The 14,495-nt window shown below is 31.0% G+C and overlaps 1 protein-coding gene across 1 annotated transcript; it reads left to right on the top strand.

The window, feature by feature from the left end:
* The first annotated feature begins 575 nt into the window (after window positions 1-575).
* LOC117930949 (BAG family molecular chaperone regulator 1) lies at window positions 576-1,448 on the top strand. The gene is made up of 2 exons (XM_034851764.1): window positions 576-885; window positions 1,009-1,448. The coding sequence occupies exons 1-2, from the start codon at window positions 651-653 to the stop codon at window positions 1,215-1,217; spliced, it is 444 nt and encodes a 147-aa protein (XP_034707655.1). The 5' UTR covers window positions 576-650; the 3' UTR covers window positions 1,218-1,448.
* The last annotated feature ends 13,047 nt before the right edge of the window (window positions 1,449-14,495 follow it).

Here is a 14,495-nt window from a genome sequence, read left to right as displayed (position 1 = left end):
TAACTAAACCTAAAGCCGAACCAAATCACTAGTTTACAGGTTTCTAATCTAACATATATTCCTCCCAATATTTGAGATCTAAAGGCATGTTTGGAATTTCATATTATAGGAGGCTTGGTCTTGAAGGGACTAGAAGAATAATGAATCCTAACCCAAGAGACATATTACTCTTGTAGACACTTTTATGTCCTGTTTTTTCTTTCTGGATTTCTCATTTCCCAAACAAACCCAAAAGAATGGTCTGTATTCTGAAGCAAGTCCCTGACAAGAATACCCCATGAAATAACTCACTAACTAAGCTCAATGACCAAAAGCTGTGAGTTATATAAAATATAAGGCAGCCGACCAGTTGATGTGATTGTGTTTGGTCCGCCAATCAAGCAAGCGTGTAGCCAAGTCCCCACCCCCATGTGCAATAGCCCCCCATAAAATCAGCAGAAGAAACTCTCCACCATCTTGTACTCCATGTGTCATGATTCTATTAGCCCCTTAACTATCATAACTCCTTCCATTTTTGTTTTATTTTATGGTTATCTTCTTTTGTCCTAATGCATGCTCACTGGTATTATATAACCAGCCAACCCCATACCACCCTCTCCCTCAGTGTTCTGAAATTTGAGAGCTAGCTTCAGAGGAAGAGGATCATCACCATGATCAAGCTCAGATCAAAGCGGTTCTGCAGAGGCAATTCTAAGCTTGGAAGTGGTGGGGGCAATGGTGTCAAAGGACAAGAAAAAGGAGAAATCAAGTGGGAACTCAGACCCGGTGGCATGCTTGTTCAAAAAAGAGAGAGTGCAGAAAGTGTAGGAGAGGGGATGATCACTGTGAGAGTCTCAATTGTTTCAAAGTGGCATGAGATTTCCATTGAATCAACTTCAACTTTTGGTTAGTCCCCTCATCTCTGGTCATCACCATCATTTGAAAAACCATGAATTTATTAAAAAAAAATTGTCAAAAATTGTAAGCTGTTTGGGGATTTACTGAGTTTCCTTTCTCTGAATTTTTCAGGAGAATTAAAGATGATATTGTCATTGGTGATTGGCTTGGAACCAAGAGAACAGAGGCTACTGTTCAAAGGGAAGGAGAGAGAAGACAGTGAGTACTTGCACATGGTTGGGGTCAGAGACAAGGACAAGGTGCTGTTATTAGAAGACCCAGCCATCAAAGAGATGAAACTTCATGCCCTGGCCACTCCTTGCCGTACCATCAGTGTTTAAAACACTGATTAAACATCTTGTGTTCACTAACCACCACTAAGAAAAGGCTAAAATATTGTGAAGAATCCTTCTCAGTTTGTTTAGTTTAAGGGTTCAATTATGTACAATTTTCAACCAATTTGCAGTTTTAAATGTGTAAGCTGATGCATTTCCGCGTCATTTTGGATAGTTTACTCTTTTTATTAAAGGCTTATTCCTTGTATTATAAGTCAATACAGTTTCTTTTTTCTCTGTTTGTGTATACAAAATTGCATGTGGGTGCACGCCTGAAAATAAAAATTGAAGAGAAAAGGGAAAGATGCCTAAAGCAAGGGCACTTAAATTCCTGCAGCATGGAATTTAATGGTCCCCTGTTGGGATTGCTTAGTTCTAAAGTGAGATATTCATCAAGTACTCACATCATTCCTCTTCCTAATTGAAGCCATTGCTCCAATGGTGATGGCAGTTCCCACATATGAATCTATTTTTGAGAAATTTTCTTAGGTCCTTTTTATAGAAATGTGGGGGTCCAGACGCCCTTTGTGTCTCTTCTTTCTCCTTGTTGGAAATCCATTATGATTTTGAGGGTGAGTTGCAAGGAAGAGGCTACCACTTTCCTGTCCTACTTTTTCTTTTCTTCTTGTTCTTTCATTCTATCTTTTACTGCAAATTAATCAGCCTGTTCCAACTGTTTATTTGTGACTTGTTTGTTAACAGTTTCATGCAAATTCATTAGTAATTTTTGAAGCCTGCATGGAAGTCAGTCTCTTTCTGGGAAACAACCTTTTCCTTTGGTATGGTGCACATACAGAACTACCCAAACATCATCTCACTCCTTTGTCACATGGCTAAAGCCAATACTAAATTTTTGCAATTTTTCATTTTTGTTTTGTCATGCACTTGACTAGGAAAGTATATTAGATAATTCAGAGGAACTTATCAAATTTTCTCATATGCTCTATAGAGAAAATGCAGATAAGGAAGGTGATTTGGACCTCAACCCACTATCTCCTGCTATGAAAAAAAGGAGACCCATGTTTTACTTATGTTTGATGTGAAGGAAAAAGATGCGTGTGTATGAACCAAAATCATTCTCACAATTGATGTGAGACAAGTAACCGACGGAAAATGGAAGAAGGAATGGCAGATGTGGTCATTTACCGACAAAATGTATCTTGACAATGTTGCCCTGGATAGTACCAATCATCTGACAAGCGCTTGCCCACCTTAGAAAGATAATTTTGATTCAAATACCTGATGTATTGTGATAATTTTGATTCAATTGCACTTTGAGCAATGGAATGAATACCCCAAATACATCAGTCAAAGTTGACCTCATAACAATCGGCTCCCAAACCAGGCTGGGGCCTAACAAACTCTCGTACTAATATTGGGGATCAGCTCCAGTAGATAATATTTACTGTAGGCACAATGGATCCCCGTGGTGTCTGTCAAAAATATTGCAGGACAACTGGTCAGGTGGTCTGTTGTCCCCAATCAAGTAATTGAAAATTGGGAACAATATGCAAATAAAAGCAGAATTGAAGGCCTTTGAATTTCACAAGGCATCTAAGAGGAATATGGGCATCCAGGTCTGGTGCCACGCCCCCTAAAATGTACGAGTTCAGTTATATAATGGATGTGTACAAGTCCATATCTACTTTTCACAGCAAAACCATTTTATTTACACGGACGAATGTAAATTCAACACACACCCTAAAAACTAATCTATCAGGAAAATGAAAGCTCAAGACTATCTATAATATTACAGTCAATGTGATGCTGATGCCAAGTGAAACTTATCAAATCAAGCCACTTGTGTAAAAGACTTTTCCTTCTCCTCCCAACAGGGAAACAGGGCCTCATACTTTAGTAGTCTTTCAACAACTTGGCTGACCCTCTGGGAGCTTCTACAGTATCATGAAGTTTTCAAACAACACGGTATGAAGATTCACATCCATCATTCCAACTTGGAAATGGTTTTTCTCCCTGAAAATACTCTCGGTTTGATCCTTGTTTGTTGCTTGCAGAGGTCAATTTCAATGGTGATCATGATGATTATGTTCTGTTGACAGAAGATAGAGAGCACAACTGAACATACCCAAGAGGGCTTGTGTTTGAGCAGTCTTGTCCTCTCTCTTCTCCTGTCAACAGAACTTGCTGCTGCTGAAACAATTCCCTGAGTTTCTCCAATCTTTCCCAACAAACAAGGTAAGATACAGCCTTCTCCAAGTATATATGCACTTCTCTTTCTCTTTCTCCTCTCCTTCACCAGACCAAGGCCTTTTGAGTCTAGGGCTGGCCTCAGCTTTCTGCCATCCATATATCTCAGCAACCAAGACTGTTTTGAGTGCTTTGTGCTTCCACAATTTTGAAAACAGAAATAGCATGTTCAGAACAGACGTACCATGAAATGGCATACTCGATTCACTTCTCTTTCTATTTTCACAATTCCGGAAACCAATCTCTGTTTTCCTTTGTTTCTGTATTTTGTTTATATCATCATGGTGAAGAACCTCAACTCTGATTATTCTTCTTCAAGATTGATCATTAATCCCCAAACCCCACCTGCAATTCTGTCCAAGAATGCAGAAGTCAAGTATACCTAAACCAACCCTAAACACCTTCCTTGTCCTACAGACAACAAAACAACCAAAAATTTTATCAATTTCAAAGCTTTGTTAGCCCCATTTTTTTGATGGGGCAAGTTCACAAACCATTATACAACCAGTCCCTGAACCTTTACTGGATCATAATTGCATAAGCACTTAGAATCCATGCTACAAAAGTGAGAGTATTTTCTTTAATTAAATTGAGAATTATTAGAATTGGAGGTTAAGAATGTTGTGATTTAACTAGTTCAGTAATTGAAACTGAAACAAGTGATGAGCAAGCTTAGCATATGTAAACTAATAATGGAAGAGATGAAGCTGAAGAAAAAGTGTGCTGGTAATTATAGAAACTCCTGATCAGGATAGTGTTTGTGGGGTTGGCAACATTTCTACCAATTGATTGTAGAAAGGTGGGAATTATGGAAAATGCTTTCCTGAAGCCCATAATGGTTCCACCACTTTTGTCCATATAGCTACGGCTCTCCATCCCCCTGGTACAACCGCTGGTCCTCCAACTTGGGTACAAGAACTCCTGCTTTGGAGACCTGTCAAGTCCAGGGTTGTCTTGCTATGAAATTGAACACAAAATCCGTAATTTGAACCTTGCACAAGCAATCATTAATGTTACAAAGGTTGATGTTTCATCTCTTAATTAATTGCTAGACATGCTACTCAACCCTATTGTTTAAGTTAATTTTTACTTTTATTTTTTGTTGGAAAGTGTTTCAAACTCCTTTTTGTAAAAAATGTTGTATAGATTGAATATTTTTTATATTGATATGTCATTGTGACATATAGTAGATTTTCTTATAATATAAGAAAAGCTATTAGAATATTTTTATAAATATTATGGGTAATAGTTTTGAAAAAACTATAAGTAGTAAATAGAAATGTGAGAAAGAATAGGAAACATCGACCAGAGTAAGGATGTTCGTTATAAAAGATGTAGATATAAGAAGTAGGAAAATATAAAATGTTTCAAGGATCAATGGTTATATCTAGTTTAAAAACTTAATATGCTTTGGTCTATTCTATTTCTCATTACTTATACTATAATTCATCATCATTCATCTAATAGATTTCCTTAAATGTAATCAAGGTTGATCAAACTAAGTTATTTAACTAGTGATCAAGTTTCTCATAAGAATCATTAAAATCCTAATAAGCACCCACCATATCTTATCTAAGAAAAATCACACAAAAAACATATTGTGCATTAGATAAAACTCAAAATTAATATCATTCGACTAATCCTTATCTAGACTTTTCATTCTCTTTGCTACCCCTTCCCCCCCCCCCCCCCCCCCCCCCCCCCCCCCCCCCCTCTTGAAGAAAATGGATTCTCAACCCCTCATGGTTGAAATCAAACATTTTATAACCATTATGGATGTTGAGGAATTGAGAGAATAATCTTAAGAAAAAAATAAAAATTATATACACCCCTCATGGTTGAAATCAAACATTTAATAACCATTATGGATGTTGAGGAATTGAGAGAATAATCTTAAGAAAAAAATAAAAATTATATACACTGAAATAACTTTCAAAAGAACATCTTTAGTGTCATTGTGTGTACAAGATAATCAAAGCTACGTAAGGACAATCACTGTTTTAATGCATGAGCGTTTTATCATTCTTCACCAAACATGAAAATGCATGGTCAAAGGACTCCTAGGAAAATCAATAGTGATCATTGTCGTCTTAGACTTTAACTTTCTTTCTATTAAAATTCCGACATAGAAAAGTTAATTGTTTTACCCAAGACATTTGATCTTTCAATTTTACTCCTTAAGGTGGTTGATTGTCTCTCCTACTTCATGCGATAGTTTCACTCCTTAATTAATCATTTGCCCTAACTCTTCCTTCCACTTGCAATTTAGACTTCATTGCATTACTTTGGCTTTTGTTCCTGTCTTTATCAACTTCTTGTAACTTTGTTTCCTTGTTAATCATCTAAAGTATACTTTTTACTTTTGCTTTGTTATATTATTCACTTAATTGCCCATATTAACTCTAAAATGGGACTTAACATATATTCAAGTTAAAAATATCTAATTAACACCCAAAAATTATTAGAAAATCCTTGTTTTTAAACATGAAAACAATATTGTTTTAAGTGTTAATCACTCCCCTAAACTTGAACATTGCTAATCCCTAATAATAAAAGAGAATAATAAATAACATATCATCCTTATTTCCTAGCAATTCAATGTACGTAATACAAGACACTTTAATCAAGAAAAAAAAATTCTTAAGGTTGAGAAATCTTCAAGATTCAAGATAACTCATCATCCATATGCATTAATTTATTAAGCTATAGAAAATCATGTTTGAAATGTTTAATCCACAATCATTTCAAATTTCCTTTACTACTTATTTCATTAAAGATTTAAGTGTTAAGGTTCTTATCCTCAATTGTGACTCTCAAAAGACTACCTTCCCTTAATTTGATTTACTCCATATTTTTTCTCAGAATTGATTGGAATTTACCTTTTTTTTATATACTTTTTTTTTTACAAGCTTGAATAGGCTCATATTTTTTTTTTCAATTTAGAAATCCCTTCTATGTGCCTTAAAAAGGTTCCTCATACAACTCTGATCATTCAACTTAGAGTACCATGCTTAAATGATCACTTAAGATCACTAACCCTCAAATTTCACCTTAAGATCTTTAGAACGAGGTCTAATTTCCAACTATGTTGCATTTTTTATTATTCTTTTTCTATAGAAACAAGCTCATTGGCCTCCTTTATTATATTTTTTAAGTGTCCAATTCAATATATCACATACACCCCACCCAAGTCTCAAAGATGCTTTATGCATCAAGTAGGCTGAGGGTGCTCAATGCATGTTATGAGTCTTTCACAAGATTAGGCGATAAAGAAAAACTTAGAACTTTTACCTAACAATCCAAACATTCACCTTCAAAGCAAAGAAATTAAGTCATGAATTCCAAATCACTTAACCCTCAAGGAATCCTCAAAGTCAAGAAAAATGGTTTAATATGATGTTAAGTGAAACAAGCTCATTGGCCTCCTTTATTATATTAACCAATTCAATATATCACATACACCACACCCAAGTCTCAAAGATGCTTTATGCATCAAGTAGGTCGAGAGTGCTCAATGCATGTTATGAGTCTTTCACAAGATTAGGTGATAAAGAAAAATTTAGAACTTTTAAAGCTTGTACCTAACAATCCAAACATTCACCTTCAAAGCAAAGAAATTAAGTCATGAATTCCAAATCACTTAACCCTCAAGGAATCCTCAAAGTCAAGAAAAATGGTTTAATATGATGTTAAGTCTCTCATCATGGAGTATTAAAAATGATTATTGAAAATAAAGATACATTTCACCATATTTTTCAAGGAATATATATATATATTAATTGTGCATAAATATCATAGAAAAAAGGTAAAGTTATAGGCAAGGGAATTACCTTAATCCCAATTAAGCTCAACAACTTGTTTGAATAGTGACGAAATGAGAAAATTTTGCAAGTTCATTGAGTCACTTTTCTTGATCATTTTCTACAAATGTAGGTTAGATTGTCTCTAATAAATATATCATTATCCTTCTCATTTGTGGTTACCCAAATGATCAAGAATTGCCTAGGATGATTAACCACTTTGCTTTAACAATGCTACAACTTTTTGTCATTGATTATGAATATATCTTATGCAAAAAAAAAAATTGTTATAAAATATTTTACCATTAAGTTGACCTCTTCAAAACTACTTTTTGTCACTAAAGGATTGACACAAAAATTTGTCCCTCCAAATAATATATATATATATATATATATATATATATATATATATATATATATATATACACACACATAATTTTGTACGTGATTAATCAAGTCCATAACAACAAGAAGACCAATGATATACCCACACTAAATGGAATCTGGGACAATGTGAATATCTATGGGTTTCACAGTCAATATTATCAAGAAGCACTCGACATAATGTATGATTTGTGGGGCATGAGAACCCACAACCCTCTTGAGCAATTTTCCATTCTCTTGTTGATTGCTATGAATATGGGAAACTTGTATTTCTTATTCACAAATCCATCTTTGTTTATGTTGCTAACTCTTAGTTTGGTCCTACTTCTGGTTCATTTTGTTACTAAAAATGGAGGAGGAAACCCAGTAAACAAACAAATTGGTGGTCTTTCCGAAAATGTTAAACAAAAGTTTATATATATATATATATATTGTAACATTTATATTTACTATTATATCATATAATTTTTATCCATGATGAATAAATATCGTCCCAATAACATTTAGGACAAATAAAAGATAAAACCTACAAAATTTAAAAAATTGATTTATCAATTTTTTATATAAACAATTTTATTTTCAATTTTAATTTTTCTTTTATTTCAATTTACATAAGTATCATTTTTTTTTCAAAATTCTTTTACTTAACATTTCATTTTTTTTTCAATTCACATAACTATTACAGTTTTCTAAAGAATTTTACTTAAAAATCTCAATTTTTTTTTTTAAATTCCTATCTTTTGAATTTAAAAATAAAAAATCATATGCAATTAAGAATTAGTAATTTTATGAAGTTTGATTTCAAATCTTTAAATTTTTTTTTCAACTATTTATTACTTTGTACAAGTTCAAGATGGGTGTAAAGATAGAGGTAATGTTGAATTTAGTTAAAACTTCAATATACCTCTTTAAGCATCAATTGATTTGTAAATGAGATGACAAAAAAGTAGTTACAAAATGAAAGGTTACGAGTTTAAGTGATGTCAACTCAAAAATATTCCAAAATGATGAAAAATAAATTATCATTTATAAAATTTGTTTTCTCTTCAAAACTAGATTTGTTTTTAAAACATAAAATTTATGTTATAAAAAATATATATTTGATGATGAAATTATATTATTTTTGTCACAAAAAGTATATTTTTAATGATAAAATGATAGGTCTAGTAACAAATGCTTGTTAGTTTTTATGATAATTTTTTGCATCATAAGATGTCATTATTTAGTAACAATTCCAATTTTATTACTAATCACTTAATTTTGTTCATGATTTATGTTATAAAAAATATATATTTGGTGATGAAATTATATTATTTTTGTCACAAAAAGTATATTTTTAATGATAAAATGATAGGTCTAGTAACAAATGCTTGTTAGTTTTTATGATAATTTTTTGCATCATAAGATGTCATTATTTAGTAACAATTCCAATTTTATTACTAATCACTTAATTTTGTTCATGACGAAACAAGAGATTCATAGATGATGACCATTAGTGAAGGGCTTTTGTCTATCATGAGCCACTGTGACAAAAAAAAATTCTTCAAAACACACTAATAGTGATGAATTGTTGTTTATTTATGATAAATACTTTCATGGCAAAAACCAATTTTGTTGTTGTATAGTACTCTAATCATTTCCTAGCTTGTTCCACATAAATGATTAAGGAAAATAACCAAGGATGTTCAATCTTTTTTTACTATTTCTCCAAATGCAATGATGAAAAAAATGACCAAGGATGTTCAATCATTCTTGGTCATTTCTCCAAATGCACAAAGACAATCACTAAGGACCAGGACACTTGAACAATGCCAAACCATATTTAGATTTGCATTTACTTAAGAAAATCAAATCATAAAACTACAATATTTCAATTTCCAAATATGGTGGTTGAATTTAGTGATCCAAGATCATATTGAACTCCTCTAAAAAAATCACTTCCCTGTAATTCTTAGGAGAGAAAAAACACATAGAAGCAACTTTGAAAATTCAAATTTGTGTTTTGAACATTTGGCATATCAAATCATCCAATCTTTAAGATCTAATTGCTATTCTCAATATTGGATTCCAAAAATTGTTACCTTTATATAAGGGCGCTTCTCAACATCAAGTTTTTGAACCTCACATGAAATCCACTTAGAGAAGAGACTATTTTACCTCTTCTCCTTGCTACTAGAAGTTTTGTCACAAACAAAATTTTGTCTCAAAAGAATGATGTGAGAGACGAACAATAAGTTCATTGCAAAAGGTTGTTCAAAATTATAGCAATTGGAAAACAAAAGTCTAATAAGATAATCAGAGTATGGTGAATGAGTGTATTTTAAAAAATTAAAAAAATTCTTAAATAGGGAGTTTAAGATTTTAACCTAATTAAACCTACAAGATATTAAGGATAATTACTATGATTAAATGAATAAACATGATCAAAGAAATAAACAATGAGATGTGAGAATTTTTACATGAAAAACCTTCATACTAATTGTGAAGATAAAAACCACAAGATTTAAAACCTCTAATCTAAATTTAATATATAAGAATAAATTACATAGATTTATCTGGTTCTTTTATCTTAAAGATTTACTCTCAAAACCTATAACTTGCTCTACATCCACGACGCAATAACCTTCAATTGTTATAATGACTTATCTTTAGCTCCGCTGAAGAGATGCAACTCTAAAGGGGTTATAATGGGATATATATAGGCATAAAAGTCCTATGAAATTGATATCTCAAAGCTTCCAAACTTGATTGACATGACTAATTCAAAATTATTTTGTCATTCAAATTATGTATAAGCATTTAAGCACACTTAACCACCACTCGAGTGCTTTAAGCACTGCTTAAGTGTTTGAGCAGTCCCAGCATTTGAACGTTGCTACCCAACTTGAGCAGTCCCTATAGTTTTTAAATATTTAATAAATCATTTTTAATTCCAGGAAAAATATATCAATTATTTTTATACCATTTGATTACCTAACTTGTTATAAGTTAAACCTTTTTAAATATACCTATGACTTTTCAATTAGACAAACAATAACCTTAAATCTTCAATGTAAGGTAAATCACTATCTAAAAAAGTTTTCTAAGCTAAATATAAATCAGAACAAAATTACCAACAAACAATAATGACTTATTATCCTAACCACAATAACTTTGGTTCCAAAAAAAAAAAAAATTGCAACCAATTATTTTGGATTTTTTAGGGAACAAAATTTTGGATTTGTTACAAATAAGTAAATAATGGGTAATGGAATTATTTTCTCATAAAAAAAAGAAAATCTTTGGAGTTGAAAAAAAATGATAATAAGAGATCCGATTATCTTGTCCAAATAAGAATGAAAAAATTAAAATAATGGAAGATGAAATTATTTTTATGGTAGAAAATCTTTGATGATGCGATGATAACATTCATTTCATCCCGTAATTATATTTTTAAATAAAATAACTTAATTTATAATTTAATTTGATTTCACAGTGCATTTCCAATTATATTATATTCAAATTTAGTCAACAATAGTATCATTAATAAAAAAAAAAATCTAAATAAGTTTGGAGAATGTTATTTTCCATCAAAGTTATATTTAATAACAAAAAAAAAATATATTTTATATTTAATAACAAATATTATAATACTTTTTCAAAATTATCAATTTGACTTCATCTCTCAACTTCTCCTTGAAGCCAAAATATAAAAAACTATATCAATTTGAGGATTATGAATTTGGTTTCATCTTTCAACTTCTCATTATAGCCAAAATATAAAAAACTATACAAGGATTTGACCTTTCAAAAATTTAAAATATAGTATAATTATTTGATAATTATTAGCACAAGCACCAACATCTTCCTACCCACCATCATCTTTTTAACCACCACCATCTTATTACCCACCACCCCCACCATCTTGTGATTCTTTTTCTCCTTTTTTATCAATAATTTTTTTCCTTGTGATTCTTTTTCTCGTTTGTTATTGATATTTTTTTTTTCTTTTGACATTCATAAGTGATAAAAAAAAAATATAGGTTTTTACCTTTAAGTGTATTTAATAACACATATTTTAGCACTAAATAACACCCAAAATCACTAAATTTAAAAGATACCTTATTAATTATTTAAAGTAAAATATGGTAAGTGAATTTTAAAATTTCATGGTTTTTATTCCATATTTATTCTTTTCATAAAATAAATATTTTTATTCTTAAATAATTTATTCTAAAAATTATTTTCTTTTAAATAATAAAAAAACATATATATACCTTTTAAGACAAAATCAAATAAAAATTTTATTTATACGAAATAGAAATATTATATTAATTTTCAATAAAGTTTTTTTAGATGTTTGAGATTAGAGAATAGGGTACTCAGCACACACAATATTAGGGAAAGGATTGCGCTATATATGCACGAGACATGGTTATGGGTCGAAGCCTAAGTATTCAAGTATAACTAAATTGTCCATTGAAAAAGAATTAGGCCATTAGAATAGGTCAGGAAGTTACATTCAAAGATGCATTTTCCATCAAGTCATAACTGAGGTCTAAGGCGTTGTCTAAGGTGCTCAACCCTATAGTAAAGGAAATTGACTTGTATAAACTCCGAAGTACTTAACCCTCGAGGAATCCTCAAAATCAAGAAAAATAGTCTACTATGATTTCAAGCTTCTCGTGGAGTATTACAAAAATCATTATTGAAAATATAGATGCGTTTCATCATATTTTTCAAGGAAATTCACTTCACATCTCAAAAGAATTGATGTCATTAACAAAAATACAACAAGACAAGTTTTTAAAAAATAAATAAATAAATAAAAACTATTAAAAAAAAAAAAAAAAACCTAGAAGATTTTGCCTTTCTCCCTCAACCTAAATGTTACGATGCCTTCATTGTGCCTAAATATCTTAGAGAAAATGGAAAATTATAAGGGAGTTACATCAATCCGAATTCAACTCTACAACTTGTTTGAATTGTGCCATAATGAAAAAAATTTGCTGAGTTCAACCAATTTCTTTGCTTATCATTTTCTACAAATATTGCTTAGTGAATGTCTTCAAGAAAGATGTCTAATAGTTCTATTTCTCATTTTGATCAAAATCTTTGAAACATTACCCATAATAATTAAGAATTGTATAGGACTACGAATAATCATGCTAGTTTGACATTCTAGTCATTCTCTTGTTTCACATAGATGATTAAGGAAAACGACTAAGAACGTTGATCATTCCTTATCAATACTCCAAATACATTAAGACAATCACAAGGGACCAAGGCTCTTGATCATTATCCTACTTTTTTAATGATTAGTTTTCTAACTTAGAAGTGATGGATGATTAATCTTTTAAGGAAAATGATCAACCATGACAGGTCTACTTAGATTATCCTTACTAGTACCTTGCAATTCTGCATTCACTCCTTAAATATATCACACTAAACAAACAAACCCCAAAAAAAGAAAAGCAAAGAAAACAATAAGCATGTCACAGTAAAGTATTAATGTTTTGCAGGTTCAACCAATTTCTTTACTTGATCATTTTCTACAAATATTGCTTAGTGAATGTCTTCAAGAAAGATGTCTAATAGTTCTCTTTCTCATTTTGATCGAAGTCTTTGAAACATTACCCATAATAATTAAGAATTGTTTAGGATTACGAATAATCATGTTAGTTTGACATTCTGATCATTCTCTTGTTTCACATAGATGATTAAGGAAAATGACTAAGAACGTTGGTCATTCCTTATTAGTACTCCAAATACATTAAGACAATCACAAAGGACCAAGGCGTTTGATCATTATCCCATTTTTTTAATGATTAGTTTTTCTAACTTAAAAGTGATGGATGATTAATCTTTTAAGGAAAATGATCAACCATGACAGGTCTACTTAGATTATCCTTGGTATTACCTTGCAATTCTGCATTCACTCCTTAAATAAATCACACTAAAAAAAAAAAAAAAAACAAACAAACCCCTAAAAAAGAAAAACAAAGAAAACAATAAGCATATGTAACAACAAAGTATTAATGTTTTGCAAGTTCAACCAATTTCTTTACTTGATCATTTTCTACAAATATTGCTTAGTGAATGTCTTCAAGAAAGATGTCTAATAGTTCTCTTTCTCATTTTGATCGAAATCTTTGAAACATTACCCATAATAATTAAGAATTGTCTAAGACTACGAATAATCATGCTAGTTTGACATTCTGATCATTCTCTTGTTTCACATAGATGATTGAGGAAAACGACTAAGAACGTTGATCATTCCTTATCAATACTCCAAATACATTAAGACAATCACAAGGGACCAAGGTGCTTGATCATTATCCTACTTTTTTAATGATTAGTTTTTCTAACTTAGAAGTGATGGATGATTAATCTTTTAAGGAAAATGATCAACCATGACAGGTCTACTTAGATTATTCTTGCTATTACCTTGCATTAATTCTGCATTCACTCCTTAAATACATCACACTAAACAAACAAACAAACCCCTAAAAAAAAAAGCAAAGAAAAAAAATAAGCATATGTAACAATAAAATATTAATGTTTTGCAAGTTCAACCAATTTCTTTACTTGATCATTTTCTACAAATATTGCTTAGTGAATATCTTCAAGAAAGATGTCTAATAGTTCTCTTTCTCATTTTGACCGAAGTCTTTGAAACATTACCCATGATAATTAAGAATTGTCTAAGACTACGAATAATCATGCTAGTTTGACATTCTGATCATTCTCTTGTTTCACATTGATGATTAAGGAGAATAACTAAGAACGTTCAATCATTTCTTATCAATACTCCAAATACATTAAGACAATCACAAGGGACCAAGGTGCTTGATCGTTATCCTACTTTTTTAATGATTAGTTTTTCTAACTTAGAAGTGATGGATGATTAATC

The sequence above is a fragment of the Vitis riparia genome, chromosome 14 (assembly GCF_004353265.1).
Source record: "Vitis riparia cultivar Riparia Gloire de Montpellier isolate 1030 chromosome 14, EGFV_Vit.rip_1.0, whole genome shotgun sequence".
Classification (NCBI taxonomy): Eukaryota; Viridiplantae; Streptophyta; class Magnoliopsida; order Vitales; family Vitaceae; genus Vitis; species Vitis riparia.
This window is presented reverse-complemented; position numbering and strand designations above follow the sequence as displayed.